Source organism: Lonchura striata, chromosome 13, assembly GCF_050655825.1.
Source record: "Lonchura striata isolate lonStrDom1 chromosome 13, ASM5065582v1, whole genome shotgun sequence".
Taxonomy (NCBI): Eukaryota; Metazoa; Chordata; class Aves; order Passeriformes; family Estrildidae; genus Lonchura; species Lonchura striata.
The window spans coordinates 6,507,561-6,524,681 of record NC_140715.1 but is presented as its reverse complement, the minus strand read 5'-3'; the positions used below and the strand labels follow the sequence as shown (position 1 = coordinate 6,524,681).

Below are 17,121 nucleotides of genomic sequence, written 5' to 3'. Positions count from 1 at the left end.
TTCTCCCATTTAGGTACTCCAGAGTCCCTTATAAAGGTAAAAAAAATAACTCAGCTGTCCTTTGCCTTGGCTCATGCAAGATGTACAAGTACATTCAAATTTTACAATTTTTCCTGTGCAGGTTAGCGAGTAATGCCAGTTTCTTTCATTACATTTGATACAGAATCCCTAAGGGGTACCTGAAAAAATAAGAGTGTGTGATAGAATAAAATGAATTGCAAACATGCAGAATTGTAAAGGCTCAGTGATGCCTCACAGAAATGACTGAAAAACAGCCTATTTAGAGCCCATCCAGAGTATCAAACAGGCATCCCACCAGGGATGGGCACAGCATGGGCTACAGACTGTGAAGGTGTTAGGAAGAACAGGAGCAGTCATGCAGTGCACTCTGCAAAGACACTTTTGCCAAAAACTGAGTTTGACAAGCTCTAATAATGATCCTAAGAATAATTAATGTTCTCATTCCTCCAGCACATTCCTCCCCAGAAGGCAGAGAATTAATGGTGAAGCCTCCCAGGCTTTTCTGTAGATAAAGAATTCCAGCTAAAGAGACAATGGCACAAAATCCCTCTCTGTGGAAGGTGTAGATGTTCTTTCACCATCAAGGCAACTGTTCAACTTCAGCCCCAGCAGAAACTTGAGTAGATGACCAAAGTCTTTGGGGATCAGCACATCCACTCAGCAGTGGCATGGCCAGGGACAGTGCTGGACACTGAGTCCCAGCAGCTCCCAGGCTCCAGAGCCACGGGCAGAGCCCGAGGGAGTGGAAGGGCACAGAAGTTGGCAGATGCCACCAGCAAAAGAACCTTGTGCTGTTCCACAGCCTGGAATCACAGGGGAGTAGGAACCTCACCCTCCAGAGACCTGCAGCACATTTCTGAAACACCTTTTGGATTATTCATGCCTTTCTCTACTTTTTAGTGTGCACAGGGAACCAGATTTAATTTGTCGTCTTGCAGTCATCACATCTGAAACAGATACAGTAGGAATGTAAGCTCCTTCACTTCAGGCCTTTTGCTTTAACCACAAGAACATCCAGCTATGCTATGTAAGAGTCAGCCAGACCATGAGAACTGCATGATACAATCTACAAGGAATATTTTTAATGATGTAGCATTTTTGAAAGCAGATTATGCAAGGATACTTTTAAAAGGAATTATAATGTAATTTGGGTGTAGTCTCTACGGAAAGACAAATATAATTCATTCTTATCTTTTCCTAACTGCCTCCTTTTTCACTGCTGTCAGGAAACTTGCATGAAAACATATGATTTTACACCAACGATGCCTGCATCTTGCTCTTTACCAGATATAACAGTCTGTATGCAACATGGCAATCTGGGAACTCTGGAGGGAATTACATCAGCAGTTTGTGTCAAAGTTCTGTTTTCCATTTGTATTAGGAAGGATTATTTCAGCATCCAAATCAATATGACTGTATGGCAGCATAAAATCTATCGGAGAAAAGTTTACAAGTAAGGTCTTATCTCTGGCTCAAGGAACAGATGTGGGAAAAAAGACTGAAAATAGGGAGTTCTCCCTATAGAATACAGTTAAACAGATACCAGTGTCAATGGCTGAATGCTGGAACTATGGAATTAACTGCTCTTTGTTAATTTAAACTTGTAACAATTGGACTGTGGTAGTAAGTAAAAGCAGCATGTTTCTTACCAGTTGGCATCTTTAAATTAAGGTACAGCATCTGTATAAAAGATTTACTTCATTTCAAGAACTCACTGTTGGGGTGGCACCAAGCACTGTCATGTCATGGAAGAGTAACTCTGAGCAGTGCAGAAACCAGGAGGGCAATAAAGCATTCATAAAAAGATTCCTGTACTCATTTGTCCATTAAAAAGAATAAAAAAACCAATAACTTGGAATCCTATTTTAAAAATAGATATTCTGTAAGAGCTTTACTCTGATGTCCAGGAAACCATTTTTCTGCAGCTCACAAGTGACAGGTTCCAGTAAAAGATTAGTCAGATTTTCTTTTAAAGGGTGAGTTCTGTCATTGCATTATATTATATATTATTATTATTATATTATATTATGCATTAACTTGTATTTCTCTCTAACTTGATGATAAATGACAGGGAATTTTAGGTAGTCATTTCCACTGGACATGTACTGACCTTTACCTGACTGGAATGAGAGAAGCCCAATGTCAACTTTAACCTTTCTATCCAAACCTAGCACAGGGACAAACACATGTTAAGCAAACCTGAACGCGCAGTCAGTTATCTTGGGCTTTTCCAGACTGACTTTGTAATGCAGTTCTGGTTCAATCTGCTCAGAGGAGCGACTAAAACACAGGAACAGGTTCCCTCTGGCAGCCAGGGACAACCTGCCTTCCCAGAGGAGTTTAAATGAACACCTCTTTCCTGGCAGTCCACTCCTCTGGCACATTTCTGCCCTGCAGTCTCTGCAGCAGAGCCACTCTCAGAGCCCACAGCAGCTGAGAGCACCCCTGTGTCTGGGGCAAACCTTCCCCCAGCTTTGGCCCATGGGGCTGGGGCACAGGGAGTGCTTCATCCTTGTGGAGTACTATGAAAAATTACCACCAAGTGTGACTTACTGCTGGCTTCCCAGACAACAGCTTTTATCTTATCCCTACAGGATATTACCTGTATTAGCCAAGTACTTTGCTAATTTTACTGTTTGTAAGTACTATTAATAAATCTTATCATGGAGACTGATGAGGAATTAAAGCTCATGTGGCTTGCCAATGATTTCCCACATCCCATCCTGGGAGAACCTGAAATAGCCAGCAAAACATCTCAGTTACAGCCCAGGACCAGGTCAGTGACAGATTTCCTGCAGCTGTAGCTGGCACAGCTCCCACCAGGCAGCATTTTAAGGCCTCCTCCTCTTCTGGGGAAAAACCAAGAGCCAAAGCCCTGCTCATCCAGTCCAAAAAGTGGACTGCTCTGGAGGGGAGCAGAACATGATATTGACTGTGAAAATTAATCTCATAGTCTTTCAACAGAGCTTTGCAAAGGTAATAAGTCCACTTTTGCTGAGATTGAAACTGAAATGAGGCATCTAAACAAGACAGCAGGGACGAGGCAGTAGGGAAGGCAAACTGTTTTACCAGTGGTGAGGTCAGGATGTTACATGCTCTTCTGGCAACCTTGTTTTTAATCACAAATGAAAACTGTAGAAGTTGAAGAAAGCGAGTTTCCCAAATTCTTCAGGTTGTGATAAAATGCATCACACTGAACCAGCCATTCATTTAATCAAAATGCAGATTCGGAGAAAATGCACATAAAAGTCCAGATAAACTCATGGGAACCAGGTCCAGGTATAAGTAGACTTTAATTTCCCTTGAGAAAGCCTCTAAACAATCCAAGAGGTATTAGTGACACAACTTAGAAATGATGGCCAATGCCTGGATAATGGAAATAATTGACCATTGTCCAAGCTAAAAGGAAATGGGGGATTTTCTGTTATTTGGTGTTTTTCTGTCAAAACTCTGTGCCAAGCTGGAAGTCATGTCTTAGGCCAAACAGAGCTCATGCCTTAGCTAAAAGTCAAACAGAGAGGTCAAACCTGATCCACTTATGTCTTCTACCCTTAAATCCTATGTTTGTAAGGGGACAAGCAGGTTTTCCTGCTCCTTCTTCAGCCTTTAAGCAAAACAAGACTTTTAATCTATTTAGAGGCCCTTTCTGACATTCTTTAGCTGCAGTTTTTCTCAATCAACCTAATCTTTTCCCATCGAGCTCCATGCTAATCCCATTTTGCTCCACTCCTTAAACTAATAAAAGATTAGAGTGACATTTCAGAAAAGGGCATTGTATTAAGCAGCTTCTTTCCCATCTCAGCAGAGCACGGTGCACAAGATGGAGTGAACGGGCCATTAATCTTATGGTAATGAGGTGTCAGTGTGAATGGAGCCCTCCTCCTTGATCCCTGGGAAGGGCATGGGGACAAGGAGGACACCAAACCCACCACCCCAGGCTCTGCCAGAAGGCAGTGGATCCATGGAGTGGTGTTTGTGTGGTGGTGGCAGCAGCTCCTGTGCCCACTCTGCCACGGTGACTTTGGCCAGCAAACATCCACATGGACCTGTCAGCCCCACACATAAGGAGCTTTCCCTCTGTTCTAATTAGCACCACAAAACTGTTTATCAACTTCAGCTTTGCTCTAACAGCTGATCAATTAGGATCAGAGGCCACACACAGGAGATGTTTTTCACACCTACCCATCCAGCTGGTGAAAACCATGGGCAAACCACTGCCTTCATTCCTACAGGGGACAAGCCAGTGCTCTTCCTGGCAACCTGTCTGCATTGATATTTGTCAGAACTCAAAATGTCCCTCAGACATTTTTGGATGTTCTGGGTCCAGGTCAGAAGCATTTGAGACCCTGGCAGGCAGCTGGAAACAGCTGTGATTTTGGGTTTGAGCCATGGAATGATTTACCAACCTTGCAGGAAGCACAAGAAGTCACAAAAGTTTAGCTATTATAGTAGAAGTAGTCACAAAATAAAGGGAAGAATTTTTGAGAGCTGTACAGGGGGGGTTTAAGTCCTATACAGGGGGGTTTTAGGTCTTGTACATGGGGATCAGAGGTTTTAAGATGGAGGGATTTGGGCCTGTCCTGACCTCCCTCTTTCTTCTTCCTTACCTCCATGTTCTTGGTGATGTTGGCATTCACAGATTGGTTTAGAACAGAAAAGCACCATTTAATATAGGTAATAGGCATTGGGGAAAAACTGTAACCATGTAACACGTAATGTACCATATAAAAGATAGAAAAGCACCATTTAATATAGGTAATAGGCATTGGAGAAAAACTGTAACCATGTAACATGTAATGTACCATATAAAAGATAGAAAATCACCATTTAATATAGGTAATAGGCATTGGGAAAAACTGTAACCATGTAACATGTAATGTACCATATAAAAGACAGCAGCAGCCCTGGGCGGGAGAGAAGAAGCAGTCGGGGTCAGAGAGGATGTCAGGGTGTGTGTGTGCCTCTGCCTGAGCTCTGAGCAAACCACAGCAGCCCCAGAAGAAAATCTTTTAGATAACTTGCAATAAACTGCCTTGAGACCCAACAACAGAGACTGCTGAGCCTTTCTTTGGGAGCATGGGTTGGAGGAGAGATTTTTCCACCACACAGAGCCACCCTTGACCTAGGGTGAGCTCTGGCATATATTTTCCAGTTTGCTTTAATACAGAAAGAATGTTTTCATTTTCTTAAAAATGTCACCATTCCCCTAAAGAAAATTCCCTGGGAGGCTCAAGTGTTAGCAAGTGCTGAGAAAACCTTCTGAGAAAAGTACGAGGTGGGTGATGCGTGGTGACATCACATCCATGCTGTCCCTTGCTCCAGCAGGATGCAGTTCCCCACAGTGTGAGCTGGGCTGGGAATTGCAGCTCTGCTGCACACACAGTGCCAGGAGTCTGTGCTCAACCCAAAATGCTCGGTGTGGTCACAACTGCATCTGTGCTCAGAGCAAACTGGAGCAACAGGGCTTGAAAATGACATCCAGGGGAGAGGGATGCTGAAGGAACCGTGGAGGAAAAGGGCAGCACGTCCCTCCTTCCTGCACAAATGTCTCTATGTATGGATTTCACTTGTGCGTTTGCTTTCCTTTCTTGTTAATAGTGAATAAAAAAAAAAAAAAAAAGAGGATTTCATATCCTCAAAAAGCCAAGTGTCTGAAGGTCAACCTATTCAACATTTACCTTTGTAATTTGTTCTTCTTTGTGGTTGTTACTACTGATACAGGCAAGAATTTCCTTAAACATATTCACCCTGTAAAAGAGTTCAGCCCTTATCCTTCTATTTGAGGCAGTCTAACCCTGCAGTTGCACATTCACTGTCTTGGTACAGTCACATAATGCTAGATATCAACAAAGAAACTGATTAATTGGAACTATTTCAAGGACAAAATTAATCAGAAACCGAAACCTTACAGTAGATTAGAAAATGCATTTTTCTACAATTGCAGGAGTACACAGCATCACTGGTATTGCCAATAAATGTCAATTTTTACCCATGCAGCCTCCAGCTAAGTCTTTATTCTGACTTTCTTATCTAATTACATGCATAAAAGAGATACCTTGAAGTAAAATAAAAGGCAATGCACTTTGCTTAGAAAAATCCTACCTCTCCTCCACCAGTTTTGTAAGTCAACTGTCTTGGCAGAGCTTAGCCACTTACCTGTATACTGTGGTGGGTGGGGAGTTCAGGGTGTCATAGATGAGCCTCACGTGTCCTTGGTACAACTCCAGAGCCAAAGGATCATTGTCTCCTTTGTACAGTAAAATGCCATTGTCCTTGTCCGTGGCTACCTGTGAAACATTCACAACCACGTAAGGTTGCTTGAGAATGATTAATAAAAGGAATAAACCTGTATTTAAAAACAAATCAAAATCATATATGCAATTCAAATATGCTTTAATACATCATATATATGAAGAGCAATGAGAGCAAGAGCCAGGAGGCACAAAAGGTCTTGGTGCCCTTGGCTGGGCTCACACACATAGGTCAGCTTCCCATTTCACGTGAGAACCAGTTTTCAGTTGTCTTCTGAGCCCTAAGCCTGTATCAAAATCCCAGGCCTTTTGTCTGTGGAATAAGCAAAATATTGTCCAGAGAGGCCATTCAGAGCAGCCTGTTTTAAGAAGTATCATGACACTGGACACCAAGTTGTACAGGATAAAACACAGTGCTGTGGGAAGAATCAGCAGGAAGACACAGGGCACTCCTGACTCATCCCTGGTTGTGTTGCCAGTCTGGGAATCAGAGTGTGGAGAGATTCTGAAGCAGAATATGTGCCCACAAAGGCACACTGGTGCTTCAGTCTCTCCTTCACATTTCAATGATTTTAGAGCAGACAAGTGGCTCACAAATTTTTCCAGGACTTTGGCCAGCAGCCCCTGTTCCATCAGCATGAGACACATGCATGATACAGGTTAAATGTCTCTATGCATGGATTTCACTTGTACATTTGCTTTTCTTTCTTGTGAACAGTGAATTAAACCTGTGGATTTCATATCCTCAAAAGCCAAGTGTCTGAAAGTCAAACTGCTCTACAGTTTACCTTTGTCACTTGTGCTTTTTTGTGGTTGTGTAGTCACAACAGGCAAGAATTTCCTTAAAAATATTCACCCCGTAGAGGAGTTCAGCCCTCCTCCTTCTATTTGAGGCAGTGTAACCCTGCAGTTGCACACTTGTCACTGTTAAATCACAAATAACACAGAGGCGGAAGGCTAAGTGGCATAAGCACAGTCTTTACTGAAACTGCTTCTTTTATACACTAGCCCAATACAGGTGGGCCTGACTGATCATTTAATCAATACATTTCACCTGAATGGCTAATTAACAAGACACCCATTTGTAAACATTCTTATGAGATTAAGAAGAAAACAGATATTAGAAAAACACCACCTGCAGGTTGTGGTTAATAATTGGGTATCATTGTTTATCTCCAGCTCCCTAAAGTCTCCCGGGCCAATTCTGGGAAAACTTATCTAGCTGTCTGTCTCTCTGGCCAGGTTGTCACATCCACACACATTCACTGTTTTTTCTTGGTACAGTCACATAATGCTAGATACGAACAAAGAAACTGATTAATTGGAACTATTTCAAGGACAAAATTCACCAGAAACTGAAACCTTACAGCAGATTAGAAAATGCATTTTTCCACAATTACAGGAGTACACAGCATCACCGGTACTGCCAATAAATACCAATTTTTACCCACGCAGCCTCCAGCTAAGTCTTTACTCTGACCAACCTGCAGGGAGATGTTGGCCTGGGGACGGATTTTGGCGGAGGGCAGCTCCACGTAGGAGTCCTTGCCCACGAAGTTGACGGTGATGAGCTTCTCGCAGCGCTGTCCCGCGAAGCCGGCCAGGCAGCGGCACACGGGCTCGTGCTGCGCCACGATGCACTGCGCGCCGTGCTGGCACTCGTAGTTGTCGCACGGGCTGGTCTGCAGCAGCACCATGGGCGGCGGCGTCTCGCACAGCAGCCCACTGCACAGCAAAGGAAACAACGTCCTGAAATTGCCCTTCGTTTTCCCTCGGTCATCATGGTTTTCTTGGTTTTATTTCAGGTGCTGTCACAGCGAGCTCATGGGCACTCTGTTTCCCCTTCCCCAGGACCCTGTGACTCTGATCAGATAACCCTGGACCCTCCTTCCTGCCCCAATGGGGTTGGCGGAGACCCAGAGAAGCCCACCCTGTCCAAAGTCCATATAGACCCCTGACATTTCCTGTTCATCCTCTTTTGCCCCGCTCTCCCCTTGAACACCACAAAATAAAGAGAGCTGAACCAATGTATCTTGGGGTAAGTTAAAGACCACAAAATAAAGAGAGCTGAACCAACGTATCTCGGGGTAAGTTGAACACCACAGAAAAAAGAGAGCTGAACCAACATATCTTGGGGTAAGTTGAACACCACAAAATAAAGAGAGCTGAACCAACGTATCTCGGGGTAAGTTGAACACCACAAAATAAAGAGAACTGAACCAACATATCTCGAGGTAAGTTGAACACCATAGAATAAAGAGAGCTAAACCAACATATCTCGGGGTAAGTTGAACACCATAGAATAAAGAGAGCTGAACCAACATATCTTCGGGTAAGAGCCTCTTTTGGAAATCTTTGCCCATCTCCTGATATTTCTCCCCTCACAGCCTCGGACCTCTGGGTTAGCCTGATATTCAGTGCGAGGGGGGAACGTCAAGGTGCTAATGAGACAGAGTGAAAATTGAACAGAAATCCATTTGGATTTAGGTGAAACGTGCCACTTTGAGCTTGCTAAATAGGCTGTTTAGTCTGGTGACTGCAGCCCTAGAAAAACTACTCCAGCTAAGGAAAAAGGATGCAAATTTCCACACTAAAAGACAAAAAAGAATCCCCGGACCTTGAAACAGACAGGGCAGAGTGACCCAGGAGTTCTTTCTGTACTTTCTAACAAAAACTAGTACAAGTGTAACTAGCTGTAAGTGTAATGTGAAATCAGCAGAATGAATATGCATTAACCTATTGTGAAATTCTATGCATATGGAGATTAGTAAGGCTAATAAAAAAGGATTGGGAGTTCTCAGAGGTACACCTGTCCATTAAAGGGCAATGAGTCCTGACATGCGTCCACAGTGCTGTGAATAAACATACCCATTCCCTACAAATCTGTATTGGAATTGTGGGGTTGATTTTTCACTGAGGATGCCTTGGGAGTGGCTGCCTAAAACAGAGACTGGACAAGATTAAGAGAATAAAAGCAGAAGGCCTTTAATAAATAGCTGCTTTTGCTCTAATCTTGTCTAGCCTCTATTTTAGGTAGCCACTCCAAGGCATCACTTTCTGGTGACCCAGGTGAGATGATGGTGATGAGTTTTTCAGGTAATTATCAGTTTGGTCCATTTACACCTCAGGGGTTAATCCTCCAATTACAGCTTCAGGTAATGAAGTCATTTACTCCAAGTTTGCCCCCCCCAAAAAATCACGGTTGTTTACATCTCTCGGGGCCTGAGACAGTGAGGTGTCCTTGAGTTTCAGGTCTAGATAGAAATTGTTTTATCTCAATAAATTTCAGTAGCTGACAGGCTATGGAATTACAGAGTTACACACTGAGGCAGTAGAGGATCTGAACAATAGAAAAGCTAAAATCCTAGGGCATCACTGCCATTCTGCTCTGCAGTAGTGGCTCTGAGGTGCAGCCACCGTGTGCCTGCTGCTCGCTGTGAGAGGAGCACAGCTGAGGGCTGCCGGGGATCCCGAGCTGGATGTGAAGAAGGCAGAGCAGACACTGGGAGCAGCTGAACTGCCCTCTGCACTGCTTCTTCAGCTCTGCGAGGCACCGCAGCCTGCCTGAAACAGCTCCACCCCCACTGTGCCCTGCAGAGGTTCCCAGTGAAGTCTGGGAGCCATTTAAGCCCAAATGTGAGACCTCCCCATCCTACATCTGTGATTTGAGTCTACTCTGCTCTTGTGAGTGGCAAACAAGGGAATCTCTTTCCAGAGGAACCAGCAGAACAGAGCACTGCTAACCCAGCCTGTGAGCTCCAGTCTACCTAATGCCCACTGTTTTGTTTTGTCTTCGGCAGCAAGTAGGAAACAGAAGGAAAATCAGTGCATATAATTTTAATTTTTTGGAAGTTAAAAATAATCATAATAAAAAAAAATCCATGTGACCCGCAACAGCCTCCACTAACAGAAAGCAAATGTTGGAAGAAGCCAGAGTGTCTGTGCTTAGTGCTGTTCTGAAAGATTCCCCAAGCTCCTGGTATGGCTCCTGCACACCCTTGCTTGCTGTGAAACCCCTCTGGTGTGTGGCTTTACCAGGGCAGCTCTCCTGATACTGGCACCTAGAACTTACATTAATGACTGTGTCTGTCAAGGCCCACTCCTTTTTAATTTTGAGCATTTTTTAAAAGTATATATTTAGAAATAATTAATATAATTTATTTCCCCAGCAGTGGAATGTGGAACATTGCCTGACTTCCATAGCTTGGCCAAGTCCATTCTGCCTGGTACAATCTCATTTATTTAAATAATCACTGCGAGTTCCTTGCAGCAATCTGTCCCAGTGGAGAACTCGGAAGCATCTGCACCACAGAGGAGCAGTGCTTCCATCAGGCTCTGCAGCTTAATGTGTGCTTCCCCACCAGAGCAGCATTTATCAGGCAGCACTACTGTGAGGCTGATTGCTGGAGGGAAGCTTTGAGAACTCGGGGTTTATTCAGCGGGGCTCATACATTCTCTAAAATGTTTTCATCTGCAGGGGGCAAATGAGGGCTATTTTGGGAAGAAAACACTGGAAACTTTTCAGGAGGAAAGCATATTCTGAAGTTGGTGAGTGCTAAGGAAAGGTGTTACACGGAGCACAGCTATACCTGACCAGTGACTGGGAAGTGATGAAATAGGAGAGTGTGTGCATGGTGGCACTATTGATTTTTGGGGCTGTCATGAGAGCCTCACTGTGCATGAGGCCCTACCTACACTGTTCAGAATTAGCCAAGTGCCATTTGTTGAGCCATGTGAGCATGGAAGTTTTAACATCTTTTTAATGTGTGGCTCCAAATGGCTTTGACACACAGCATAGTGACAACCATAAAATCATTATAGGTCTGTGCTTTTATTACAACAGCATAAGCTCTGGATAATTGGGAGGGCACTCTGCAAGCTCACTGCTAGGAAATTATTCCTGATACTTAGCCAAAAAACTTTATTAATCATCATTTTCGGTCTCCTAGATACCTTTGTCAGACCACCCCTTGTGTTGTCTCCTTTTCATCAGCACTTGCAGCCTTCAAACACTTGCACAGTTATCTCCTTGCCACACATCACCGTCCCCAAGGCAGCTGTGAGGACAGGGGAGTCTGTAACCCTGAACATCAGAAGGCTGAACTCTGTCAATCACCATATTTGCATTTGTAATCTTAACAGGAAAAAACCCAAACCTCAGAACCCCTTCAGAGCAGCGAGTCTTTAAACTACAAAAGGCTTGAGTCATGGGAAGAATAATGAGATCATATTTTGTTAGCAGAATTTTAATCCTGAAATCAAACAAGATCAGGGACTGTTCTGCATGGAGAACACATGGGGCTCCATCTTGCTCTCTGCCTTGGCAGAGGGAGTGTAGTAGTGCTCAGTGTGAGGTTTTCCTCCCAGAAGACCCTTGTCTTCCTTGCATCTTGCACAGGAAATTTAGGGTAGTGACATGGACTAGTGGAAAAAAAGAAAGCAAACAGGAGAACTCAATCCCGGCTGTGCTGTTGACAGGCAGTGGAATTACTTTGCCTGCCCACGGTTGCCTCGGGCTGTGAAGTGCTGTCTAAGCTGGTAGTTGAGTTTTGGAGCTTGCTTCGTCTACTTGAGGACTGTTAGTGGAATGAGACCCCCTCATTTGAGGAGAGAGGACTGGACTGTTCCAGGTTCTGCTCTTGATGCCCCTGCTGTGAGACCAGACAACCCGGGGCACTGCCTAAATTGCCAGTAAAGCTCTTTGGTACGTGGGGAGGGACCAGACCAACCTCCCACCTACACCTGCTGCTCCACCCAGCTGTGTCAACTCAGAACATCTCTGACAAACACTGTGACTCTGCTTGCCCAGAAAAAGACCCTCACATTCATCACTGCGTAGTGCTTACAGGCCTTAAAAAATCAGGGGACCTGCAGCAAAAATCTCCCAGTCAGTCCCATCTGATGACAGGCTCAAGTTACCCTTGGCTCCAGACATGGCTTTGCGATCCCATTTCTCAACTCTAAAAATTAGATAACACTGAAGATTTACATCCCACAGTCACGTTAGCCTTACCAGTCACCAATCTGCAAGATCCCTAAGGCCATCAGATGGACTGAAGCAGAGAGTGAAACAGGGAGAGAAGGGTGTGAATTTGAAATTCAGAGGACATCTGATACCTTGTAAATAACAAGTCTGATTCTGTGGATCCACGGGCTGACATCATGTTATATATCAATGCCTATTCAAGGAAGGCTGTCTGCTTTGCAACAGAAATGTGTGTTGAGAGGGAAGGAAAAAACCCCAAACCAGCAAGGATGAAAGGAAGAAGAATGAAAACAGTTGCAGATACAAAGCAGAGAAGATGATTTATAAGTGTTCATGCAATTTCTCCTTTGTCAAGACTGATCTGTCCAGGTACTCCTTCTTTGTCTCATGTGTGTATTTCAAACACAGAAAAGGTTTAGCTGGAAGGAAGCCAGTATCCAGCCCCAGGCAATGATTAGTGAATCCATTTGGAGGAGCACACTTATCTTTGACAGACAGAGATTTCCAGGAGTCAGATATATTGGCAGCTGTCAGAATGAGAGGCTGGAAATTTACAGCCTGAATCATACTGAGCTCGTCCAAGAGGCACAGAGACACTGCCACAAAATCTTCAGGCTCACATTTTCCTTGCAGCTAGTTGGGAGGGTTCATAAACACAATTTTATTATCCTTTGCTCACTCTGCACATGCAGGGCTTATCTCCACCTGAGTGTGTTAGGTGGTGTGCTCAGTGTGTTAGCAGGGATGGCTGGGGCAGGCACACTCCCACAGCACTGCCCCAAAATCGCTGCTTTAAAGCAAGAATTACCAGTTAACTTGTTAAAACCTCTTTTTAATCAGGGACAGGACTTGAGGCACCCGTTCATAGGGGGATGTCAGATCAGTGCTGGGTTAGAGGAGGATGAGGACGTCAGATCAGTATTGGGTTAGAGGTAGATGAGGGTGTCAGATCTGTTGTTAGAAGCTGATGAGGGTATCAGAGCAGTGCTGGGTTAGAGGAGGATGAGGATGTCAGAGCAGTGCTGGGTTAGAGGAGGATGAGGATGTCAGAGCAGTGCTGGGTTAGAGGAGGATGAGAATGTCAGAGCAGTGCTGGGTTAGAGGAGGATGAGGATGTCAGAGCAGTGCTGTTAGGGGCTGATGAGGGTGTCAGAGCAGTGCTGGGTTAGAGGAGGATGAGGATGTCAGAGCAGTGCTGTTAGGGGTTGATGAGGGTGTCAGAGTAGTGCTGGATTAGAGGAGGATGAGGATGTCAGAGCAGTGCTGGGTTAGAGGAGGATGAGGATGTCAGAGCAGTGCTGGGTTAGAGGAGGATGAGGATGTCAGAGCAGTGCTGTTAGGGGCTGATGAGGGTGTCAGAGCAGTGCTGTTAGGGGCTGATGAGGGCGGGAGGGCCCGGAGGAGCGCTGCCCTACCTGAAGCCCTGCGGGCACACGCAGGTGTAGCCATTGAGCGCATCCACGCAGGCGGCTCCGTGCCGGCACTTGTGCCCCACGCAGTCGTCATCGTCCACCTCGCAGTGTTTGCCGCTGTAGCCCGGCGGGCACTCGCATCTGAAAGGCAGCAACATCCCTGTTAATGGCTCCTTCAGCATCCACGCCGGCAGCTCGCACTGCAGCCTAGCACCTGTTGGATTTGGGGTGGGGAGATGTGTGCAATGATTTCTGGCAGCATCAAGCACAGTTCCTGCGGTCAGAAGGGCTCAGGTCCCTCCCAGCTTTCGTACAGGTTTTTTTGAGGTTCTGCAATCTGCTGAAATTCCAGTCGAGCAAAGCACCACCATCCTACAACTTATCCCCAGCCGAGTCTGTGGGAAGGGTGCTCAGCCTGCAGACTCCCAGTTGTGCTAAAGATGACAATCCCCTCCCTAACCTCACAGACTAAGGGGCAATATTCTGCCAGGGCAGTGCCTCTGATGCCCCAGAGTATGATTTTGCCAATGCCTGCACACTGCTGGGTGTCTGAGCTTGGCCCTGTGCAGCTTCATGGAGCATGAAGGCTTCACCTTCCAAATGGAAGCAACCTGTAAACAAGCTATAAACCCCAGCAAATTCAGAGAGAAAGACCAAGTTTTGAGACCACCACCTGCTTTCCACTCATTGGCAAGGCAAAATACTGCTGCTACAATGGAAAGTTGTCTTTGCAGCATGTCCTTTGCCACGGTGACACTGCACCTTCTGCTGTGGGGTGACACCATGGGATGGAGCACAGTGGGATGCACCCAAACCTGCAGACTTGCCTGCTGGTTTTATTTTATACAATTCTCAAGTTTGCTGTACGAAGGCTGAATCAGCATTTCTATTTATAAGTCTTGCAGAAGTTTATAACCTGACAATAGTAAATGCATCCCAAAGTCTCTGACTTGGATCAGATCTTTTGGGATTGCTGAGCAGTCTTTTTTTGAATCTAACTGTAGACAATGTTTAGTCATGAACACTGTTTAGTCCATAAAACACATTTTAGTCCTCCCAGCTGGATGTTGTACATCTGGAAAACAAAAGGCATACCACTTCAACCAAATCAGGGGAAGAGCTGCGGAGAATTTCATCACTAAAAGAGAGGTTTGTGCTCTTGCTAGAGCCTGTGGTTGGACCCAACGTGTGAATCACTGAGAGCTGGAAGAGGAGAGACATTATAAAGCTGAGGATGGGGCATCAGGAGAGAGAGGCTGCAGCTCCATCAATCTCTTCAGCTGGCCTACTCCTCCTCCTCCCTGCCAGCAGCCTGGAGGGTAAATGCGGGATGAACACCTTGTGGAAAACCTCTTCAGAGGAACTGGACACACAGGAGTGATGAGGAAGAAACACTTCCACTTCCCAGGCAGCACCATTTGCTGGCTGCTGTTCCCAGTGACAGCACACTGCTCCCAGGGCTGAGCTGGGTGACACTGCAGGGCAGGACAGTGTCCTGTGAGTGCCAGTGGCTGGGAGTGGCTGCAGGGTGACACAGCCACCCTGCTCAGGCACAGAGAAGGTGAGCTCCAGTCTCCCTTTAGAGCACGGCTTGACTGGAGGCAATGGGGCACAGCCTGTTCAGCTCGGCTGTCGATGGGCAGGGGTAGGTGCATGCAGAATCTCCTCCCTCCCTGCAGGACAGCCCCCACCACCAGCCTTGGCAGCCACAGCAGGGTCCCTGTCCCAGCTCTGCACGTGTGATATTGCTATTTTACACCTTGGTGCCTCGGGGAATACTGTGATTAACATAATGGAGATGACAAATCAGAGCAAAGAGCAAAAACCAAGAAGCTTTCCTGCCCCAAATCCTAAGAAATGGGCAACATTTTCTGGCAGCATTGCAGACACACCTGCAAGGAAATAGTGTCAATCAAAAGACTTTGTGAGGGGAACTGGCAGCATTTAATCCTGTTGTTTTTTATTGATCCCTGCAGTCCTAATATAAAGTGATGTAATAATGAACAATGTGCAGTTCCTTATTCAGGGCTGCCATGCATCAATTTTATGATGTGTATTGGCTATCTCAGTAATGACAGAACCACCACTTTTCTCTGCGGGGCTGCATTAAATCAGCATTTTAAGCTGTCAGGTAATAATTCCAAGCTTTAGAATAATAAAGTATATTTATATCATGCTCCAACATCAATACAGTGAATGGAAAAACATGCTCCTTTCTTGAAGTTATTTTTTGGAAGTAATTTCATTGTGTTAAAGCTGTTTTTTTGTTTTGTTTTCTGGCATACAGAAAGCTACTCTTCTTCTTTATAGTAACAGCATACTAAAGATATCGAGGCTGGAAGGGAAGAAAACCACCTGCAAATTTAACTCCAAAAGCAAAGAGCTCTGTGCAGCCAAAGACACACTGAAACAGTCCAGTTTGCTTCCAAGCTTGGCTTTAGAAACATGGAATTCCTTTTGGATCAGTCTTCTCTGAGCTCTGGGTGTGTCACATCTAAGCTGAAGCCACCAACAAATGCCTGCCTGAAGGCTAGGAGGTGAGAGATTCAGGTCCATGAATTCTTCATCTGAGCTCCTGCTAGAAATTCAGGGTCTGTGCCATCAGGGAATGGTGGCAAGGTAACTCCATCCTTATCCCACAGTCCCACACAGTGCCAGCATGGGACTGAGTGTCAATCAGTAAAAGAGTCTGATGCAATAAAGAAGGTGGCAAAGAAACCTTCATGTTCTCATCCTGATAAGAGACTAATTTACATGACCAGATATTCATTTCCCAGTGACTATCTGACACCTCTACAGTTGAAATCTTGTTTTCTGTTACAGCCTTGTAGTGATGGCAACATTCCCAGTATCACAGAGAGCCTAAAACATGTCCAGTGGTATTTAAATTGTTGGCCTATCTGAGGGGATTTGCATCTGCATGCACTCAGTGTCTGTTGTACTAAAGCCGTGAATCACAGCTTCTATCGCAGGGCCAGAATGGAATTTCCCTCCCCACATCAATAAATAACTTGGCTTCCTATTTTTTTTCCTGTCTTTGTCATCTTTTTTTCCCTCTGCAGAGCTGCAGACTGAGCAGAGCTGAAGGCAGGACAGACTGACTGGTGGCTCCTGCTGACATACCCAGGGCTCAGAGCCTGTCCCTGACACTCCCTGCCCCTGGAGCAGACAGGACAGACAGGAGCCAGAGTCCTCCTGCAGGGGCATTATCCTGCACCATAGTGAGGGAATCCAGGGCTTCCCTCTGGCTGCCCTGGCAGGTCTGGGACCCTGGCAGGGGTCAGGAACCCCCCCTGGACAGAGCCCCCAGAGACAGTCTGTGATCTCTGTCCATGGAAAAGAGTTTTCAATCTTACAGGATCAATTACCAGCTCTGTTTGATATAAGTAATAATTAGTGTGGCACAGGTGCAAAAGTAAAATTTAGGATTCTAGATTAGGGGTTCCAAAGG

At 45.3% G+C, this 17,121-nt stretch overlaps 1 protein-coding gene across 2 annotated transcripts in view; it reads right to left on the bottom strand.

Annotated features, from left to right (window-relative positions):
• Positions 1-17,121, bottom strand: part of SLIT3 (slit guidance ligand 3) — a 482,119-nt gene that overhangs the window by 20,952 nt on the left and 444,046 nt on the right. For both annotated transcript variants that reach the window (XM_031506039.3, XM_085591180.1), the window contains 3 exons: positions 13,674-13,811; positions 7,757-7,997; positions 6,178-6,308 (listed from right to left, as the gene is read on the bottom strand). In XM_031506039.3, coding sequence (XP_031361899.3) covers positions 6,178-6,308; positions 7,757-7,997; positions 13,674-13,811 — 510 coding nt within the window. The remainder of the gene's footprint in view (positions 1-6,177; positions 6,309-7,756; positions 7,998-13,673; positions 13,812-17,121) is intronic.